The sequence below is a fragment of the Apostichopus japonicus genome, chromosome 22 (genome assembly GCF_037975245.1).
Source record: "Apostichopus japonicus isolate 1M-3 chromosome 22, ASM3797524v1, whole genome shotgun sequence".
Taxonomy (NCBI): domain Eukaryota; kingdom Metazoa; phylum Echinodermata; class Holothuroidea; order Aspidochirotida; family Stichopodidae; genus Apostichopus; species Apostichopus japonicus.
In genome coordinates this window covers 2532549-2554845 of record NC_092582.1, presented here as the reverse complement: position 1 = coordinate 2554845, position 22297 = coordinate 2532549, and the positions used below count along the sequence as shown (strand labels likewise).

Here is a 22297-nt window from a genome sequence, read left to right as displayed (position 1 = left end):
CATCAGACTGCTTATATAGTGGAGAATTGCGTGATCACCAACTCCGGAAACAATATATACAGTGGAATTACGACCTTCCTTATCGGTTTCGAACCTCTGAACATATAATCAGCGTCCATAGCCTAGTGGTTAGGGTGTCCTCATACAAAGCGGGAGGCCTGGGTTCGAATCCCGGTGGAGGCTTTTTCACTGTTCTGGATTTCCAACTCACTTCGATTTCAATTATATATATATATATATATATATCTATATAAATATATATATATATATATGTATATATATATATATATATATTATATGTATATTAATAAACATATTTATAGTAGAAGGCTTTATTTCTGTGTGTGCGCGCGCGTGTTTGTATGTGCGTGGTTACTATTTTGTGTTTAAACATATAGCTCCTTTAAGTATGGTCTGTGAATCGTCTTGATTTAAATATATAGGCCGACACATTACAGCTGGCCTTGAATTTGAATTTCACGCGGCACTGTGCAGCCTCTTAGTAGCAAGGTTAACAACAATGATATTATAGCCATAGATCGATTACAAATAACTACGTAACCTGGCCCGTTGTTTAATTTTCCCATTTTTAGTCTTTTGATGTATTTCACAGTTTCTATTAGGGAGTTCACACATGCTCAGAAGTAAATGTTTCGTTTCCGGTTAAACCTGGCAGGGGTGGGTGAGTGGGAAAGGGGGGGGGGGGGATTGGGAGAGGATAATCAAATTCTTGAACTAAAGCGCCACAAATCAATATCTTATGAGTGCTACCTTCTTTAAAGAACCAAACAAGTTTACAACAACGCACTGTTTTATCGTTACGTGTTTATTGTTCTAAAAGTAAATGAGACAGAACGTTAACAAGAAAGTACAAACGACAAAACAGAAATAATTCCTTAATTAGTATATTTACCATATCAGCTATCTTTGAACCATAACATCTTCTTGAAGTTATACATTCTGGTCTTCATATTACACATGTAAGGCAGTTAAATATATACCAAGGGCCATAATCATAGTGAAATACCAAGTTAACTGTATGGGTATGGTTATAAGTTTTCTTTTACTTAGAAAAAAAAATGAAGATAAATTATTAAAGAACATGGCATAAATCTAATACGCAAACTCAGTTCCACCTCCGTCTGTTTTTTTTTTATTATATTTTTTTCTATTTGTTTATATTGTTATACATATTTTTTTGAATTGTTGATTAAATACGGTACAACATAGTTTCATTCCAATCATACTTGCCTTATGAATATTCATCATGTAGTACATATGCATGCCCATACACTCATTCCTTTCAACATAGACCAATCTAAAAACATTTTGCTTTATAAATTGCTTTTCATTTTGAAGTTCTTCTCAACTCGTCTTATTGTTGTTGCTTTTGGTAGCCGTGATTGTTGTTGTTGTTATTTTTATTGTTGTTGGCGATTCTTTCTTCCTTTCTTTTGTCGTTCTTCTTAATTAATTAATTTCAGATTTCGTTCTTCCTAATTAATTTTCAGATTAATACATATTCATGGATAGACACATCGGTATATGATTATACACGATATAATGGTTGAACAATAAAAGCGAAAAACGTTTTTTTTTCCTCACGACTTTTGTTATTACATATTCTAAAGTAACATATATACAAACAAGTCTGTGACCGAGTGTTGTCATGAGAGGCCACCATACGTCAGACTTTGTCTTATATTATGATATGAATATTCAAGATCCACTTTCATGTGTGTATTTTAATTATTCCATGCTTTAATCGAAATACTATGAAATTATGAAATCGATATTTAGATAAGACATAAAAGAAGTTGTTTCTTTTGTTATATGGTATGAATCAGAATATTTCATTACTAAAAGACAGCAGTTTGATATCAAGTTTAATACGTATCCACGGTGAAGACTGAATGTATCTTATATTGCAACCTGTGTAGTATAGAAATAAAATATATAGTTGATATAACAGTGTGAGAGTAGCAAAAACGATTGTCTTCTTATAAACGAGTGGAAGGAAAATAAAAAAAAAGAGTAAATTACAGGAGATTCCTTTATATCTTCACAGAATTCTGTACTGTACTGTACTGTACTGTACTGTTCTATACTATACTATACTATACTATACTATACTATACTATACTATACTATACTATACTATACTATACTGTACTGTACTGTGCTGTACTGTACTGTACTGTTCTATACTATATTATACTATACTATACTGTGCTGTACTGTACTGTACTGTACCGTACCGTACCGTACCGTACTGTACTGTACTGTACTGTTCTATACTATACTATACTATACCATACCATACCATACCATACTATACTTTACTATACTATACTGTACTGTACTATATTAATACTATACTATAATAATACTGTAGTATACGGTACCAATACTGTAGTAAACTACATTGTTGTTGTAGTACAACTTTAGTATCGTTGTGTACTACGGCAGTATAACAGTAGTTTAGCAGTATAGTATTTCGCCACTGTAGTATAACTGTAATATATACAGAGGTGATGAGGGTGATGAAGTTGTTTGGTTTTCGACACAGCTCATGGGGTACTTATCTTATAACGTACAGTAAGGTAACTTCTTTTACAAGTGTAACAATATTCAACGGAAGAATACATTCCAGGTGACACAGTTTACACAGTCGTTTTGTTCTACAGGTAAGAAGAGATTTCATTACTACAAAATGACCGTTTTTCAACTTCCAAAAGTGTTTTAAATTGAATGTAATTGTCTGTTTTTACTCCTTCTACCTAAAGAAAAGAGTCCTTCCAGAGGAGTCTGTTTTTCTTTTACAAATGTTGAATTTGGTAAAATTTCACAGCTAAACTTAAAAGAGATTAATATTATAAATAAATAATTAAATTAAATATAAGTAATTCAAGGGAGATACGGCTTTTCCCCATGTATTTTGAAATAACTATTCATATCCATAATGTACACAATAACACGTAAGTTATTATACTCCGGAGTGGTACAGAGGAAATAAACTAGTCCCGCCGACGCATTTAACGCATATACATATTGAAGATCTATAGTTAGGAGGTTAATATCCCTTTGTGTGGAAAGATAGGGAAATGGGGGGGGGGGGGGAAGGAGGGGTATTTCAGAAAACATAAATCAATAGCTTGTTAATTTGCGGAAATACACATGTGACAATTCCCTTGTTTGCTATGTTTGAATCTTATAAAACATCTTCCTTACAAATAAATTAGTATGTCTTTCCATACAATATAGATAGGGCCAAAACTTGATACATAATGCCAAACAAAATCCTGAGATATTACATCTAATGAACTTGTAATCTAATTTAAAGAAAGATTAATTTTGCACCAAAATGATATGCAAAAATCACGAGATAAAGTAGGCTAAAGTAGAACAAGTTTCCTTATGCTTTTGCCCAAGCTAACATTTTGATGTATCATATAAACTTAAGGGATTTCAGTACAATCATCCTTAGCACGTGATCGAAATTATGAACTCCACCATACCATAATATCGTGTCTAACGAATGAATTCGTGATATAAGAGACATATACTAATTCAATATCATTCAAACTACAATGGACATGCATAACAGTTACCTTAAAATCATCTATTTATTCAAAATGCAAAAAAAAAATACCATAAATTTATTTCAATTGAAATATTTGTAGAGATTGAAAGCAGTTTGTAATAGAAAGATAAGTTAAATATCAATCGTTATATCTAGTCATAAAAACCCACTTCTTGACTCCCTCACCGCCGCCGTTTCTCTGTACCATTCTCACAATTATGATTACACTTCTATTCCTTAGTATTTTATTCGCGATCCAAATTTTTGGGTCGCGCCCAAAAAAGTTCGCGGACAGTCGATTTAAACGTTACATGTGGGAAATGGATAAGCCTATATAATCCCGGATTTGATTTCGCTAAAAATTCTTAAATATCAAAACACGTATAAACTATAATATTATTCATTGTATTTGGTAAACTTGCACTATAACTTATGCCTATGCTATGTATCTGTCGTGTCTATGGGCCTTTAGCAAACCATACCACCGTCGGTTTTCTTACTAAACAACCATGTGACGATCTGTACATAAAATAAATATATACATATTAATATACAACGCAATGAAACGATAAATTTTTTGAAAAAAATTAAATATATATTTTTTTGGGGTCAAAATTATTTAAATTGGGGGTTCAACTTGGTCGTTACAAGAACCACCTGCTTCAATCTGTTGATTCTTAATTGATTCTTAATTGATTCTTAATTGATTATTATTTCGTTGATAAATGGCGAACGATCAGAAATGAATATTTGTTTTGAATAAAACACCCCATCGATAAAAAAAAAAGAAGAATATCTTACATATAGACTTCATGATTATGTTCTGAAATTTGGCCAAGTTTCATTTTTCCCATATGTATATTTTTGATCGCAATATTATTTACTTTTCCTAATAGTTAGGCTAGCTCTATTGTAATTGAAATAATAGAATGCATCTGAAGATGTTCAAAGTTAAGTTTTGTGATGTCGACAGATTTTTGCAAACCAAATTACTGCCACAGATCACGAAACTAAAGGGCTATTGTTTCTCCGGTCTTTTGTTTTTCATACAGAGATTGACAATATGTACAGATGAGTTCAACGTTCTTGTGTTTCAGCAACGTGACCCGTGAACCGGAAGTACAGTGATGTAGTTGATAAACAGGAAGCGACTTTAGTTTCTAACATTAACATATACTCACCTAACATATTCTAATCTTATTGTTGTTGAGAAACATTGCAGCGGTAATTTCAAATCATTTTCTAAGCATTTCTCTTTCAATAAAAGTAAGAAAACAAGCAAGGAAAGAATTCAGTGGTTCAAAAAGCCGATTAGGCTCTAGTATTGTAATGTAAGACGTCTGCAAAAGAGAATATAGGGGGGGGGGGGGGGAGGAATTGAGAGTGGAAAAATCGTAAATATGGTCTGTCATCAGATTAATATTCTGTTGTTGTTCTATACTTGTTACTATTTTTTGTTAAATTACGCTATTTTGCTTGTTTCAAGTTTGCGATTTTTTTCTTGCACTTATTGTTTTCCATTATCATGGAACCAATAGAGTGAATACACTTCCAAATTAAATGTTTCCTAAAACTTTAAACATATTTATTTAATTTATAAAAAAAGAATGCTTATGCATTGCATATTCATTGTTTCACGCAGCAGTGAAACAAAAAGTAAAACTGAATGTTTAAATACAATGACCTATTGTTTAATTATGAAAAAGGTTGCTTACGTAAATTACTAGAATATAATTCTGTCTAGCTTAAACACACCTCGTATTATTAACTAAAAAAAAATTATTAAGGGAGATTACTTTTTCCTATTCTGTTCAGTTGAGAGATATTTTCTCTTAATTTCGATACATTTTTCTTACCCTGTATTTATGGTTTTTGTTATCATTTTATTCACTAAAATTGGACTAAAACGGAACATATTCGGACCAAATATACCTATACGTGCACAAAAAGAAAGATGAAATCTTAAACATTTGTTTATTTTGAATATATATATATATATATATATATATATATATAATGTATATATATATATATATACCGATTCTATAGATGACAAGAAAATGATGTAAGAAGAAATTGAAAAAGAAGTAAATGAAATAAATGAGAAAAAAACACAAACAATCTGAAATTATAAATAATTATGGAAAGCCAATCACCACATCAAAGTGAATCGTCAAAAAAAAAAATACTAACAAATCTACTGAATTCATAATTATGGCTTTTGTCCAACAATTGTCATGTTTGTAGTGGAAGAGTGATGAGTATGGCGATGTTCGATACAATTTCGATTGTTTTGTTTTTTTAACAGCATACATTGATATTGTTTGCATGCGAATTAGAATGACTGTTATGCCTCATCCTCCTGAACCAGACTATCGACTAGTAAAAGTTGTTTATAATTGAGTAAACTGATATAATATATTTGTCAACACTTTTCTGTTAAGTTGACTCATTCCTTTAACCATGCCATGCTTTGGTGTCCATTGTAACCTTTTCAGAATGTTGGTCAATCTTCTCTTGACGGTGAACATTTCTCCCAATTGATAGTCAAATTAGTTTCTGTAACTCTTCTTTTCGTTGAACGGCATGGTCTTATCCATTATTTCTTCCATTTTTTACCAAAGAAAAAAAGAAAATAATAAGAAGAAGAAGACAAAAAACACATTTCGACAAACTTTACTCTTTCACTCCTACGATGGAGTGTTGATGTAATAGTTCGTTTGACCTCGCTTGTTATCAATTGCAGAACAATCACGTGAGTTAATTGTTATGCAAAGCAAGACACACTGGTATTATTCTTGGTCAAAGGTCAGACCTTTGTATTGTTTTCCTTGAGGCTTTTTCGCTTTATACTTGCAGGGCCAATATGGTTACCCAAATGGTTGCCAGACTTCCTCTTCTTACTGCTTCCTCTTCTGGGGTAAGTGAAACCCCTCTGGTCAAGAAGATCTCCATCCTCGTCGATATAACGAATTGGTCCCCCTTTCTCCCATTCAGGGGGATACATGTAACCAGCGATATTGTAACTAGAGTCAGGTTTCATTAAACCCCGAGGGTTGCGATTATTCCCCGAGACCACGGGATCGAACTCTTCCCATAACGGGGAAGTCTCGTCATTCAAAATGTCCTGAGAGGGCGAGATGCAAGCATCAGAGAGACCTGACTTAACCGACTGCATGCTATCTGGTCGGGAGAGGGGTTTCCGTATGACGTCGTTCATTTTATGCATGACCTCTGTCCCCATGGGGTTGACACCGTCCTCGATTTTATGTTCCATGTCCTGCATTTTGCGGTCCATCCCTGACAGAGCTTCGAACATCTCGTACTTGAAACCTGAGATGTCCTGCTTCAGACGATTCACCCATTGCTCCTGGTTGTTTTCGTCGTCGTCTCGTTTGGCGTCGAAGATGTACCGCTTGACCAATCGACCCATCGTCTCCTGGATGAAGCGATATGATAAAAAAAATAATAAAATAAAGCGAGATGAGACAACATTCAAGTTATCATATCACAATTATTATCACAAAAGACCAAAGACTAGCAAGAAACCATAAAACAAACTACGAATTGGGAAGTTTATCCACTTAGTTTTTAATGCTATACAAGGAAGTGAAACGTATGAGTGTGGATTGCTTCCTGTCCGTATTTCATTTCCGATTGTAGGGTCAAAGAATAACATGTGATACACAATAATACACAATAATACACATGGATTAATACCATGGTGAATAATACACATTGGCCTAGCTACTGCCTAAAACTTTCATTTTTCAATTACATCATTGCAAAAAAAAAAACCCAAAAAACCAATTGAAACAGCGCTGGTAATTGAACGTGAAAATTAGGTTTTAATTGAATACAGACAAAACGTTAAAACAAGGGCTATCCTGTAATTAGTTGTCGTTATAGACTTGCACAAGTCTTCGACATTGCAGTGAACACACATGAATATGCATCACAATTATGTTAATGATGATTTTTTTGGGAGTATCCTTTGTTGGGAGGATCCATGTTCTTGACTCCAGTCACCAAATCATAAATTTAAGGTGAATAAAATCCAAAACGGATTGAAATAAAAGTACAACTAACCCTGTACTGCTTCTCTCTTTCCTCTCTGAACGCCTTGTTCCTCTCCTGAAAGAAGAAGAAGAAGATGAAGAAGAAAAGGCAGACAGCGAATTAAAACGATGGATCAGCGTGTGTAGTGTGGGCAAGAATCAGCGCGGACATAAGAGGAAAAGGCAAGAGCGCCCTCATTATTTCCCAAAGGGGTTTTTGAACACACGCTACTATTCTTGTTTGTTGTTGATTTCTGTTAATGTCAACACAGACATCAGCAGGTATCCAATGGCTATACCCATCTCAACCCAAAATTTTTTTTGATGGATTATAGCATTAGGAACATCAAAGAATACTTTCAAAGGTTTGAAGAAAAATCGGGATTGTATAGATAGATCGAGGCATAGCTTCCCCTGAAATGAAGAAATATTGATAGACACTTCACATTCATATTCAATATATATATATAAATATATATATATATATATATATATAAATATATATATATATATACATACATAGGCCTATATCAACCTTATAAGTCATACGCACCTTCATTTTTAGTTTGTAAGAATCACCGTTTATAGTGTGCAATATCCATTTGATGAAGTAATAAAAGGATTTAGGAGTTGGTATAAGGTTAAATGGCGGCGGCATAGTACCACGTCCCTCGAAATAACTCATCCAAAGTCTGGATCTAGAAAACTTCCATTGGATATCTGCATCTTCCTATTAACAAAAAAAAAAAGGAAAGGAAAAACAATAACAAAATTTGTTTATAAATGTCACATGGCAGAATGAAACAAGAAATTACAAAACAATGAACAAGAAATTAGTAAAACTTCATATGTCGTCCATATATTTTTTTAGAACGGTCGGTCTTTTGACTCCAATCTAAGTTCGGTGGTTGGAAAAGTTCGAACCGAACTTTTCTATCGAGATCACATCATACTTGGTATAATCTTAAATTATTTCGCTGCTTTAATTCAAACCAGGACAATTTATGCTTCTTGTATGCCTTTATTTGTTGTTAAATCGTCCACACTTTCACAACCGCACCTCCTCTACCCCATACAAGACAAAGGTTTGCTTGAAACACATAAAGTAAAAAAAAAACCCTTAAATATGAATATTTACTAGATTCAGATATCTTCAAATAAAGTGATTTGTTAGCGACCTTGTAGTCTATACATGTGTTACAATTTCTTCATGGTGACACATGCTTAGCATGGCAGTTATCCTGAGCTGTATTTATGGTTAGTGAACCAACAACATGAGCTTTATGTTGGGAATTACATATCAAAACTTCAATATAAAGTTATTCAGATACTGGACTGGATTGGGTAGCACCAGTCACGTGAGCCTCGATGCCCGTATTTGTGATTAATTTATTCCGACACTAGAAAATAAGTGAACATTTATGTCACCTATAAGAGTCATATTTTCGACCAACTTGAACCTACTTAAAACAAATAATAATTAAAAAAAAAATCTTACCAAATTATTTTTCAGACTAGTAAGAATATTATATAGTTACGTTTGTGAATTTTCGCGCTCGAAGTGTTGGAAAGAAATCCATCATTATCATACAAAAAAAAAAAGAAGAAAATCATGAATAATTTACCTCTATTCTTGTGTATGTGCTGCTCATCATAGCAATGAGTACGTTGAGAAGTACTACAATAGCAATGACGTGATATGCTGCGTACAACAATAGGCCCACTGTTTCGGTGAAGGCTTTATCGGTTCCTTTTAAATCCAAAATATCCAGATCAGGTAGGCCAAACAGAGCCCAGAACAAAGTCATCATAGTGTTTGGAATCCTGTAAGAAATGCACAAGGTCAGAGGTTTAAAGACGGGCTCGCGTAGAAGAAATCGGCGGCGCTGTTTGTTGTTACCCACCGAGAAAGTTTTGTGCCAGTCACAAAAACCCGGATGTTAATAAAAGTACACACGGGTATACTACTATATCAAGTTCTTTCAAGTTACAACACTGTGCTTGTGCGTGTGTGGGGCTCCGACACCCATAAGGTATACACACTTCATCGAACGTAGTGACAAGATCACCATTTCTAAAGAAATCGACATCAAAGTATAGGAGTATTTTACGAAGAATTACCATGGACGAGCTTAGCTAAAGTCTGATCCTATAATCCTCCATGCTCCAACATGGTTCCAATATCTCTTTCTAGTCAATCGCATATCATACTCTTTTCTAACCCTACCTTCCACCCCCTAACCAACCACCCCTACCCACATTTCCCCAATCCTCCCTCCTCACGTCAAGGCATCAATTTTCCAAAATTCTTTGCATAAATAACAAAAGAACATATTAGATTAAAAACAATATAATTTATGAAAGTGGGTACTTTCGATGTTTTTCTCACTAAATTGGGGCGGGCTGTGAAGTGGGGGGGGGGGGGGAGTGGCACTTCCCGTGTGTCCCAGGCTCCGCTGACCACAAAAGATTGAACCAATTGGTGAATTCCGTAGTAGTATTTGTTACATTGAACATAACAATAACATAATCGAATAGAACAGAACCGAACGGAAACCAAAACTGAAATGTCCTCTGCTCGGCAATCAACCCTGCATTCTGCTTTAAAGACAAGGTTATTTGACACTTGGCGTTACTTCGTATCGATTATGAGGTACAACTCAATCCTTCCATTTCCTGTTTTTTTTCTTTCTCGAAAATACGCCCAGTGACTGAATAATATCCCTGTCATTTTTTTTTTCATAGCTGTTTAAATTTATTTTTGTTTTCTACTTCTTCTTTAAATTTTTTTTGGACCCACTACACTTTCAAGGAGGGCACCATACCCCTTATAAACTCCCTCTTATTCTATTCAATCTACCCATGCATTCCCCTACCCTACTTTTGTTATTGAATCAATATTGAATTTGATCTCTGACCGAAGGCTTGTGAGAAGAAGCCTATTGTCTTTGGTAGAGATCAATCTCAATATGCTGAATACAAGAAAATTGTCCATCTCGGTTGTCAGCTGCCCAATGTGAATATTGTTTGTCATATCTCAATGCCTCTTTACTGCAGACTATACTTTGAAGTATGTTGTGTTCATCCTGGGCTATATACGCTACAGCCTATATAGTGTGTCACATTATTATCAGATTATTTCATGTGGCATCATCGAAACAACACTGCAGTTTTGCTGCTGCCTGGTTTCTTTATTATCAACGGATTTCATAAGCTATACTTACGAATCGAAGGGCTGTTTGCAATTTGCAATCGGATCTTGTTGATTTTGGCAGAGATTGTTGGCGTCGAAAGAGTAGGAGGAGTAGAGTTGGTTCATACCAAGAGAGAAAGCAAACCAGACAAATGAGAAGATAAGGAGAAACTTGCAGATATCGAACATCATACCGCCTAGAGAGATCTGCATAGGCCCCACGTGTCTACTCATGACCGTAAAGCATATAGGCCGGAGAAAGCTCAAGACTTTCGCGATTGCAAACAAACCCTCCGCTATTAACATCGGTTCAAAGTCATCCCAATCCGCCCTGACACCTATTAGATCCGCGCTAACAATGCCCCCTGCACCCGAATTCTTGCCGCGTTTCCCAACCTTCCCTCCACTGCCACCGGAAGATCCAGAATTATCAACGCTCTCCATGATAACGTCAATCTTGGTCTGGACATCATCTAAGGTACTCCTAAACATTTTGAAGGTTTTATCAACGTCGTCACGGTTACTGGCTTGTTTCTCCCGGATGTCGTCGACGACGAATGAAAGGTCTTCAATTTCCCGTAGGATGCGTTCCAATTCTTCAGGAGGACTGGTGGTTGGTTGGTCTCCACTCGAGATGATGGTGATGTCTTCGTCATCCGTCGTCATCATCAAAGTCGGCATATAGGTTGGAAGAACGGTCGTGGTCATCAATTCAAGATCACCGTAATCCTGCAAAATCGTACAAAATATGTAAATTAATAGATTTCAAAAATAATAATATACTTGTCATTTAGTTTGCTGATCTATTTTCCCCTTTTCATTTGACAAATTAATGTGTAATAACTGTGTATGTGTGTTATGTTTGGTTAGATGAGGCAAAACTAAATGGAAAATTGAAATTTCTTAATTCTGCGAATGAGCTCGGTATATCATACTGATGTATATGGCAAGCCATATGGGACAAAACACCGCATAATATATCCTCGTATTTGTACGAATATATACGCGTATTAATTCAAACATATACGCGTATTAAATCAGACAATAACTGGCATGTCTTATAGCTTTCACCCACATTGTAGTCTCGCCAGTGCAATAAGTGGGCCCTAGCAAAGTTAGTATCTATTGACGTACACCCAGGCCAAACGTATACCTGATCTAGACAACAGCATGGCTTAATACGTGTATATATTCGAGTTAATACGCGGATATATTTAAGCCTTATGTTCGGCAAATAATATATACGGGTATATATTCGAATTAATACGGGTATATAGTCAAATTAATACGCGGATATATTATGCGGTGTTTGTCCCACGTGGCTTGCCATAGATGTAGCATATCAGTTTTCAGACGTTGTAAGCTCTCTTGAGCAAATAATCAAATACTTAAGTACTCAAAATCATATGTGGGTATTTCATGATGTTGATTATAGGGTTCTTGGCTTTCTTCGTGCCAAACACTGAGATTTAAAGTTGATACCCGACATTGAATGAGTCATATCATATATCAAAACGAATTTGGTAGGCCACATGGGACAGAGATATTACCATGTTTTCTACGCGTATTAATTCGAAGATATACACGTATTCAAATCAGCTGATTTAATTCGTGAAATTCGTGATTTAATTCGTATATTTTGTCCCACATGGCCTACCATAAACGAAATGGTCCACCTTGACAAAGTCAATACGTACCGAATTGGTGATAACCACGATTCTTAGGGCAATGGAAGCCCAATAGAGAGATAAAGTTAAGAAATCCATAACATTCCAACGGTCGTTTAGATATCTTGACCCATGGTAGAGAATTTCTTTAATTTCCACCCATGTCAAACCTAGAAGAAAAAAATGCAGAGGAAGACTTGGAAGAAATATATAATGATGTGTAAACATAATGTGAGTGGTTGCATTCACTACCAGCCAAAAGCCGTACCGAAATGCCCTCCTCCCCTCCCCCTCCTCACCACCCTCTCCACCCCTTCACATCTCCCACCACTTTCCCACTTCCATGTGGATATATCTGTCATTGGCATTGTCCGAAATATCTTTTACAAGCCCCAGCGAGCAAACACTTCTCTGCCTCCTTCAGACCATTCGTTCCTCTTTTAGACATTTGATTGTCTAATAATACTATCCTCTAGTCTATGGATAACTTGGGAAGCCAGAACCTCAAGAAAAGTACTTTTGAAGCTCTACATGCTAAATTGTAGGGGTAACTACTGATGACCATTAAAATAAAAATAAAACATGTGACTAAACGACTTCATGACACACTATATATATAGGACCTATCAAATAATTGTAACTATATAACGAGTCCCGACGAGTGCAACAAGAGGGCCCATATGACATAACGATCCCTGGGCCCGAAGTGGCTCTCTGGACCTCACTATATATACCTTTCTTAGACTTAGCTGTAAGTCAATTATGTTTTAACTATTGAATATGCTTTATTAACAGAACAGCGGATGATATTAATCCAGGGCCAATTTCACGGGAACCATTCTTTTTTAGGGGGGTTCCGAGGTGAAAAGGCTTTGAAGTAAATTGAGGACGTGAAGGTTTAATCATGAATCATCTTAGCATCTTAGTCTTCCTCCTCCTATTAACATGGACAAGAGAGTAAGAGGAGGAGGAGGAGGTAAATTTGTTGATTGAGGGATGTGTGTGAATTTGGGGGGGGGGGGGGAGCTGGGGAGCTGGGGTGTAATGGTAAAAAGCACTAAGTTCCCTCCTCTACGCCACTGGTTAAATGGTAACAATGTGTACATAAATAATTAAGAGAATATAGCTAGGGGTGTGACGGTGAAGGTATATGGCAGAAGACAAGAGTGGTTGTATTAATTAATTAATTTACCGATAACCCAGAGAACAATAAGCCATTCAGATGGAGTTGGCATTTCTTTTCGTCTGTCTCTTTGTACCTCTTCCTCTGTCGGATATGTTGACTGTATCCCGAGGAGAATTAGAAACGCTATACCCGACGTGAGATGACAAAGAAACTGGCAGTGTGGTATCCTCACGAACCTAGAACCGATAGGAGAGAGGGGGGAAAATGAGATGATTGGAATTATTAGCATAATCTTTCAAAGCAACGGAATGATCGCCTCTCCCTCCCAACCCCCCTCCCTCCCCCTCCACGTCTTTTCCTTAGCCATTCAGCATGTTACAAATTGGTTTTAATATTCATGATAATAGCTAAGTTGTACATATCATGATTTTTGGATAGACTCTAATACGGATTCCTATCCCTCTTCCCCGAAATAACACCTGAAATATGCATTTTACTCATAATTTCATTACCAGTGACCATTTATTAACGTTGTCTAGCATAATGCGCAGGGCAACATAATTTGATGCATGCTCTTCAAATGACCGGCTTACCTGCCTACACTTCCCCATGGGTAGATGATGTACATACAGCTAAGGATCGGAAAGCTCATCCCGATAATCATTGAGAATAGTACGTTGGTTAAGAAACTGGAATTATACCACCTGGGCAGTCCCTCGTACCAAAGCTGGGTCAGTCTTTGTTGACAATGGGGATGCGAAACAAACTGAAAAAGGGTTGGAAAGAAAATTAAAGGTTATATATTTGAGTTTGGTCTGGAGGTATAACGACTTCTTTCATACCCAATCAGCAATGTTAAATTAATGGGCTCGAATTGATCAAGCTAACATCTTCTTTCTTCTTCTTAACTAGATTTCTTTACGTTTTTCACAAAGTTACTATAGTAGGTAAAGAATACGTTCAATTCCAAAATATTCTCCAATTCCAACGACTTATTCATCCAGACGGTTTTTTCCCCCCAGCCCCACTGGTAGTATTTGCTTGGAAACAAGAAAGTCCGAGGAATTTTTCAAACATGTTTGGATTTTTTTTTTTTTTTTTAATAGAATAACGTATGTTTGTGGTCAATTTACTCGACTGCATTATTTGCTTTTTACAAGTTCGCATAACAATCGAAACTAATATTGACAGGACATAAAAAGATAAAAGAAAGAAAAAGAAGATGAAGAAGAAAAAAAAAAATATACCTTTGTAACCAGACAAAGTTACAACTAAGAGAGTGGCAATTTTAAATAAAGAGGGCAGTAGATCACAATTAACCACCACCACCGCACGAGGGAACTCTGCACTAGACACATTAGTATATACCGTTCCACAATTAGGTAAGAGTACGTCCGCCTAGAAGGTTAACCATTGTCGGAAAGTAGCCCAAAAGTGTCCTACTTTATTGATTTTTGTTGGCATTTTCTGAGTCTTAACCATTCTTTTTGATGCTCGGATGTTGTAGAGGATGAAGTAAACTACTGGTCTACACATCTGGAGGATTGAAGGTGTTTTAAGGTGGCATTTTACAAAACCCTGGATGAAACAATTACCATTCCGCAGCGAGAGCTAACCGATGAGTTCGGGGGCACTATGCTAATCTTTGAGCTCTTCTAGCTCAAACATCTAAACGGTCATGTTCATGGTGGCAATAGTTGAATGTAATGTGACAGCCCAAGCCACCAGATATATCATATGGTGGGTAGGACATGGGTAGGACATGTCAGTTGATAACTTCTATCTATGCTCTATGCCATAGTTATTCCGACCAATGATGAAAACGGATTTAAAAAGAATGAATATGAAGAAAAGTTTAATTGACGAATATCTGGGGTAAGGGTATAGGGGGGGAGGGGGGGGGGGGAGGAGGAGTACACACACATTGTTTAACCTCACACAGAACTTTTGTTTAGATCTGGAGATGATCCCCCACCTCCACCCCCACCACCACCCCACCCCCGTCCTTACACGGGTACACTTCCCCTCCTTTATCATCAATATTAGATCCACCCCTGCTCATTCATCACCTTTATCCTCTACTTTATACTTTACCTTCTTTTGTTGTAGGTTTATTGCTACTTTGACTTTATACGGCCCCAAATCGTCATCCTCGTCTCCGCCTTCGTACATGTTAGGATCGTGGTATAGGACACACGTCTGCTCCTTGTGGTTTCGAATATGGCCCAAAATATCGGCAGCGAACTGTTCGCATTGTTCCGCCAGCTCGATGAAAGCCTCCGAGAATTCAGCATTCTTCCGACTAAGTTTCCTTAAAAGGTAACCTTTCTCAAAAGCAGTATTTATTGGATCTATGCTGGTCAGAGAGATGTAGGCTTGACTGGCCAGAGCACGGTAAATATTGAGTAAACCGAGAGAATGTTGTAATGTATTCGTTTCTGTACTAAATACGTAATATTCCGGTTCCTCTATCCTTGCGCCGTACTCTAATAAGATCTTTATAATATCATAGTTATTGTGGTGTGCTGCCAAGACAATGGGTGTGATATCCGGATGAAAGTCACCATTCAGAGCGCGGCAATTTAAAAATTCCTGTAAAATTAAGAATAAAAATCAGGAAGACAAGAAAATTAGAAAGATGTGTATGCAAATCATAAAGAGAGATGGCAGTATATCAAGTTTGCAAATGTTATAGATATTAATGACTATGAACGGGTTAAACAAAGTGGAGAAAGGACATATTTTTCATTCTCAAAGAGCGCCACTATTTAAACACCGTGACCGTTCTTAAAGCAGTATATTGTGTGTGATCACTGAAAAGCCAACCAAATTGACCGAGTTATAGATACAAATATAACTCTATTCGATTCAAAAAAGACAAAATGCAGTAGCCACCTTCATTCATAGATATATTTTCATATTATAGTCGTTTATTGAATTGGAGGTTTGCAAATCTGTTGGGTATTACTGACTCCTTAGTGTTATTCATAGATAAGCCTCAATAAACAATGCTCAAAAAAATTCATGTTTATTTGAAATTGCAACTAAGAAATAGTCATGTTGAAATATAATTATGACGTAGTAAAACCCTTCAGATGAAATTTAAAGTTCTCTGCAAATTCGGTGACGGTCGGTAAATTGGTACAAGTACATTGTTCTAGAGGCTGGGCTGTTGGCTGGGGTGGGGGGGGGTGGGATCTGGTGCTGGGGGAGGGGGGAGGGGAGGGTCTTTTGTAAAGTGGAGCTTTGCACATCCATGCCTTAAACTGAAAATCAGTTCCAAATGCAAACGCAGAGGAATTTGTAACGTTTATGATCAATGAGACAGGAAATCAGAATAGCGGTGCAGTGATGCTTTCCTTTGATAGTTTTGTAACTATCGGAAAACCGACTGAATCATTCCAATAAATGAAGATAACAAAAAACATGAAATTATACGTTATAAAGTTAAAATAAACATTATTTACAGATGTTGTCGATTGACCTACCTTTACACACGAAAGTCAGTCACAAGTCATTTTTAAAGTACTCTCCCCCCCCCCTTATTCCCCTTGTGACTTCAGTAAAAAATTTTAAGAACAGAATAAAATGAGGAGAGGAGAGAAAGAGAAAAAATTGTGTGTTTGAAATCTTCCAGGTACATTCTCCGTGTTTTGTTTTAAAGATAAATAATGATAATAATAGGCTAAAGAAAATGAAGTAATGCCCTTCCTCTCAATTTGACAAAAAAATAAGACAATCTTACAAGGCGCTAACCGCATCTATTCCGTGGCGATTACAATGGCTGGACAAATATTGGATTTGTGTAAATAATAATATAAAAATATGAATACATGGACAGGAGGAAGGACGCACCTAGCGACATTGAAGCATTAAATCAAGGAAAATAGAGAGATTTATAGTTGAAGTGAAATATTAGTTAAAGGGGTATAGCAAGAATAGTTGTTCTGGAAAGTAGTGGACAGGGGTGAGGTAAATTGGGTGATCATGTTTTAGTCTGGGTTATATGGCCAGGGTTTTAGTCTCGCCACATCAATGCTGGCCGTCCAGTTTCTAAACATATATGGTCTATATAAATTCTACTTGTTAACATTTAAAGTATATTATTAAGATACTTTCGAGTGAATTAAGGTTGTTGTGCGCATGGAAAAATTGTACGGCCGCCAAATATGGTAATATGTTGGTATGTTTTTGCTTCGTAAAATTTGTTCAAGCATGCTGACGTAAACCGAAAGAAATCTAACAGTTTGGATGATTCTACGAAACAAAGCGAAAAAGGGAAAACAATTTTGTTGTTGTTGACGATCTATAATATTAATTGCGCTCGTGATGTTGTAATAATTGCAATTAAAAGACTTTTGCATAGTCTTTCAAAAAAATAAGAACCACCAAGAGTTCCTTTAAAGTCTCGAATATCTACAAAACACATCAAATGGTTCAAAGGATGACGTTAGGCCAAAAATAATAATTTTGATATGGTTGCCTACCGTTAGAAATCCATGCTTTCAGTCTAGGATGTACTTAAATGACTCTGCAAACAACATAATTAATTGGAGCGGCTGGACTACCTGTAGTCTAACACACACATATGTAGATTAGTTCAGGACATGAAACTATGTTGTGTACATGCAAATTAAACGAACATGTTTGAATTGAGAATTGACAAATATTGAAATGGATTAACATGAACAATTAGAAATACTCTGACGTATATCAACGTCTTCTTCAGTTGAGTCTCTAAGGAATGTATTCCGGAGGGTTTTAACAGACTATAAACCTAAAAAATGGTCCTCTTTTGCTCTCTAGTGCTTTGAGATGCTCTAGATGCTTTGAGGTTAATGTATTCATCATCAATATACATCAACGCAAAATATTTTTGACGCAATTTAGACATTTTCATGTTAAGCGACAGAAAATCACTTCTATATACCGTAGCTATCGTAGAAAGTAATTAAAACAATATACTTTCATGTTCTCAATAAATCACAGACGTTTTGACTCAATGACTTATTATCGAATCACCAAAATCGTTTTTAGCTCAGCTGAAAGCTTTCAGTTAATTTATAGCGATCGTGCGATTCTGCCGAAATTCTGTCACTTTCGTAACCGTGTTTGAATGACTGCCGTTTCGTCATTTTCATTCGATTTGGCGGAAATTTTCGTGAGTAGTTTGTGTGAGGCAACTTTTCATACAAACGATCATATTTTGATAATAGGTCATTTGAGGTCATAAAGCCGTCTGTTGAGTTTTCAGTTATGATGAAATGTAGGCCATAGATCATATGTAATGATAATGAAATTTGTATTTCAACCTTTTAGTATTCATGACCAGTATGCGTTTTGGTGTGAGTAGCAAAATGTCTTCCATCTAAATTTTCCTGTCATTTTTAAGGAAATATTTCCACCTGTGTGAGATCTGATCAAGTCAAATATTTACTAGTTATTTGGACTTCTTATCTAGTTCGATGTCATTCTCTGTAAAAGGACTACTTGGCAGATTTTCAATTTGAACTTTTCCACAGTTTGTGTGTGGAATACGACATGTTAGAATGACCTATATTGTTGGAGCGGATTCCAATTTGTGCTCTTTAACGTTTCTCTGTGGTACGTGGAATTATAAACATGTTGCAGGTCGTACTATTATTGTAAGGGTACAATTTTCGTGCACAATTTTGGGTCAGCACAATTCAAGCTTGATATCCACAACATTTTTAGCAGATTTAGCAGAGAGATACCATTTTCTTTACGTTTTCGTTTTACTGTTGCATGAATGAAAACTGTATAAACTGCTGGTTCTTTGTTTTTGCAATGGGGCATATTTTTATCCCTCGGTATAAGTACAACGATCTATTTTATAAAACAAGCTCGTGACAATGTTTCCACTTTTGAAGGAAATTTCCATATACTAAAATATCGGGGAATTGTTCGGGTACTAACAAGGGGTGGTTGGTATACACCGTACAGTAAATTAGGGATAAAAAACATTGAAATCAGTCCATATCGGGAAAACGCTACGAAACCTTTTCATGATATCTTACAAGAGTAACATTGGCTCATACCCTGTTATGATGAAGTCACCCATCAACCAATACAGTTTAACATTCTGGTTTAAAGATACCACAAATGCAGCTCTACATTTAAGTATTCAAGAACACAATTTAGCGGTAATTATAGCATTTTGACTGTTCAAGTTGATTTCAAATTTTTATCATTGTTTATTTCGATAAAACTTGAAAAAGTTACATTTATTTTTATGTCTTGTCTTTACCAAAACATGTAGCAAACTATGTATGCCAAATACGGATCATAAAGCAATGAAGAAAAAGAAGATTGGAGGAACAGAAAATGACACCGTTATCCCGCCTTTATCATATATTTTTCGCAAAAAAAAAACAAATGGAATAAACTGCTCAGAAATATTGCCAATCAAAACAAATTTCTAAACTAGAAGCTAAGATTAGCTTCTGCAGCGTTGCTGCCATTGTTTCTTTTATTATTATTGTTTTTTTTTATTATCACATATGAAATTAAAGCTAGGCTCGTGGCATTCGTAATTGCACATTCTAATCATTGACAAACAATATGAGAAAGGCGAACTTCCAACGAAAACCTTTTTGTGTGATTTTTTAATCAGGATGTTTGTACGTTAATAAAAAAAATTAAAAATGCCGTGGTGAAATGCCTTGAAATGGTTGATGTAATAGCCCAAGAAAATAGAAAAATAGAAAGTTTGAGGATGACCTCGGCCCCTCAGTTAAGGCAAAATGGATAAATTTTTATCCACTGTGTCATAAGTTCCAGGAAGCTATTAAAAAAACAAAGTATTGTGCTGACATTTTTTTTTGGTAAAATATGATTTGATGGAATCAGTGTTTTTTCTTCTTCGATTGAATTTGTGTTATTTCTGAGTGGCTGAATTATTGGTCTTTTGTTCAAAACGTCTCTTTTGGCACCCAAACCAACTTTCGAGTCCATTTTAAAATCTCAGAAAATGAACTTACCGGAATATCTTTTTGCTTGATATGTTCGCATATCATCAGCACAGCTCCAGTAAATTGTTCTTCTACTGCCCTCAATAACGCATCGCCAAGTTGTATCTTGTGTTCAAGCAGAACCTCAATGATATCTGCATGGGGAGGAAAATTAAAACATTCAAACATTAATGTATTCATGAATGACGTACACCCAACATTCCTTTCTTTTTTCATATCACTCGTAAAAAATTAATTAGATTTGCATTGCAACTCGATCAACTTTTAATACTTTAGATAAATTTGACTGAATGACTTATAGTAAAGGAGAAATAGAGGTAGGGAACTGCTATTTGCTTGATATGAATTTATTTAGAGCAGGGTGTAGGATAGTAGCCAGGAAGCTGCTATTTCATTCAACTGATTTTATACCTGGTATAGGTTCTAAGGTAGTATCTTGTAACCACCAGAGAGCTGTCGTTTTCTGTTATGACTGAGCCAGCAAACTGCCATTAGATTGCGTTGGCCACTTTACAGGGTGTAGGGTAATATTTGCACCACCAAAAACATGCCATTTTTACAGTAATCTGACCAGCTGAGAGAGTTCTTCTGGTTCTAGGTCCTACAGTAGTGAGTATACCACTGGATAACTGTTCGTTTAGTAGTGTTTTGCCTTTAAATTAGCAGTTCACTTAGATCTATGCACGTAAATCGAATTCAAGTGGTTCGTGATAACTTTGCGTCGCAGCAGTATAGGTTATATTGTGTTCATATAATTCAATCTATCTTACATAAGACAACATGTTCTGCAGTTGCAAAGAACTGATAAAAAGGAGAGTTGGTCTTCTTCTTTTACTTGAATTAAAGTATTCATGTCAATTAATTAAACTAATTGACATAACTTGGTCATGATCTCATACCCGTCTTGAATACTCGAACATAAATATTTTTGAAAACACAGAAACAAACGCATGTAATTCCCGCAGGGTGGCTTGGTTTTAAAGGATGACTGTTTGCATTAAATATCTTGCGCACGTTATCAGTGTTCTGTTCTGTAGCTTAGAAATAGAAATAATCTGCCGATGTGATCAGCTGCTTTAAACCGGGATGTAGAGTTAGGAAGCTTATGAGCAAAGATCACGCGGTATAAAGACAACACCAAAAAAAAAAAAAAATCACATTATGTTATTCTGGTTGCTAGGAGACCCACGAGCCTCGTATCGTATTATCAGTCTGAACAATCAAAAATGGGTCGAAAAGAAAGAGATTAATATATTTATGTAAACACAAGGCTTCAAGCAGAACACCATCTCAGCATATAATGGGTTTGATTTCATCTTTGAGGATAAAAGTGAGTTCGACAGAAATGAATAAAACAAAAAAAAGTACACTCTTTATTATTTCTGCGTGTATGTGTTTGTACGTGTGATAGTGTGGGCTCTGTTTGTCTAGTATATATATATATATATGTATATATATATATATATATATATATATATATATATATATATATATATATATATATATATATATATATATATATATATATATATATATATATATATATATATATATATATAAGAAGCGTTCAAGGATAAGAAACATGCTGCTTTTGTCGGGCTGTAACACGTAATATATAGTAATATAGATAGAGATGGCATGATACAATGATACTAATTCAATCGATACGTACTGTAAT

The 22297-nt window shown here is 35.6% G+C and overlaps 1 protein-coding gene across 11 annotated transcripts in view; it reads right to left on the bottom strand.

Annotated features, from left to right (window-relative positions):
* Window positions 1-888: 888 nt before the first annotated feature.
* LOC139963800 (short transient receptor potential channel 4-like) overlaps window positions 889-22297 on the bottom strand; it is a 272215-nt gene continuing 250806 nt past the window's right edge. For all 11 annotated transcript variants that reach the window (XM_071964965.1, XM_071964964.1, XM_071964966.1 and 8 more), the window contains 10 exons: window positions 20629-20753; window positions 15722-16219; window positions 14221-14393; window positions 13694-13863; window positions 12532-12671; window positions 10866-11563; window positions 9267-9465; window positions 8195-8371; window positions 7673-7717; window positions 889-7022 (listed from right to left, as the gene is read on the bottom strand). In XM_071964965.1, the coding sequence (XP_071821066.1) occupies window positions 6393-7022; window positions 7673-7717; window positions 8195-8371; window positions 9267-9465; window positions 10866-11563; window positions 12532-12671; window positions 13694-13863; window positions 14221-14393; window positions 15722-16219; window positions 20629-20753 (2855 nt within the window). In that variant the 3' untranslated portion in view covers window positions 889-6392. The remainder of the gene's footprint in view (window positions 7023-7672; window positions 7718-8194; window positions 8372-9266; window positions 9466-10865; window positions 11564-12531; window positions 12672-13693; window positions 13864-14220; window positions 14394-15721; window positions 16220-20628; window positions 20754-22297) is intronic.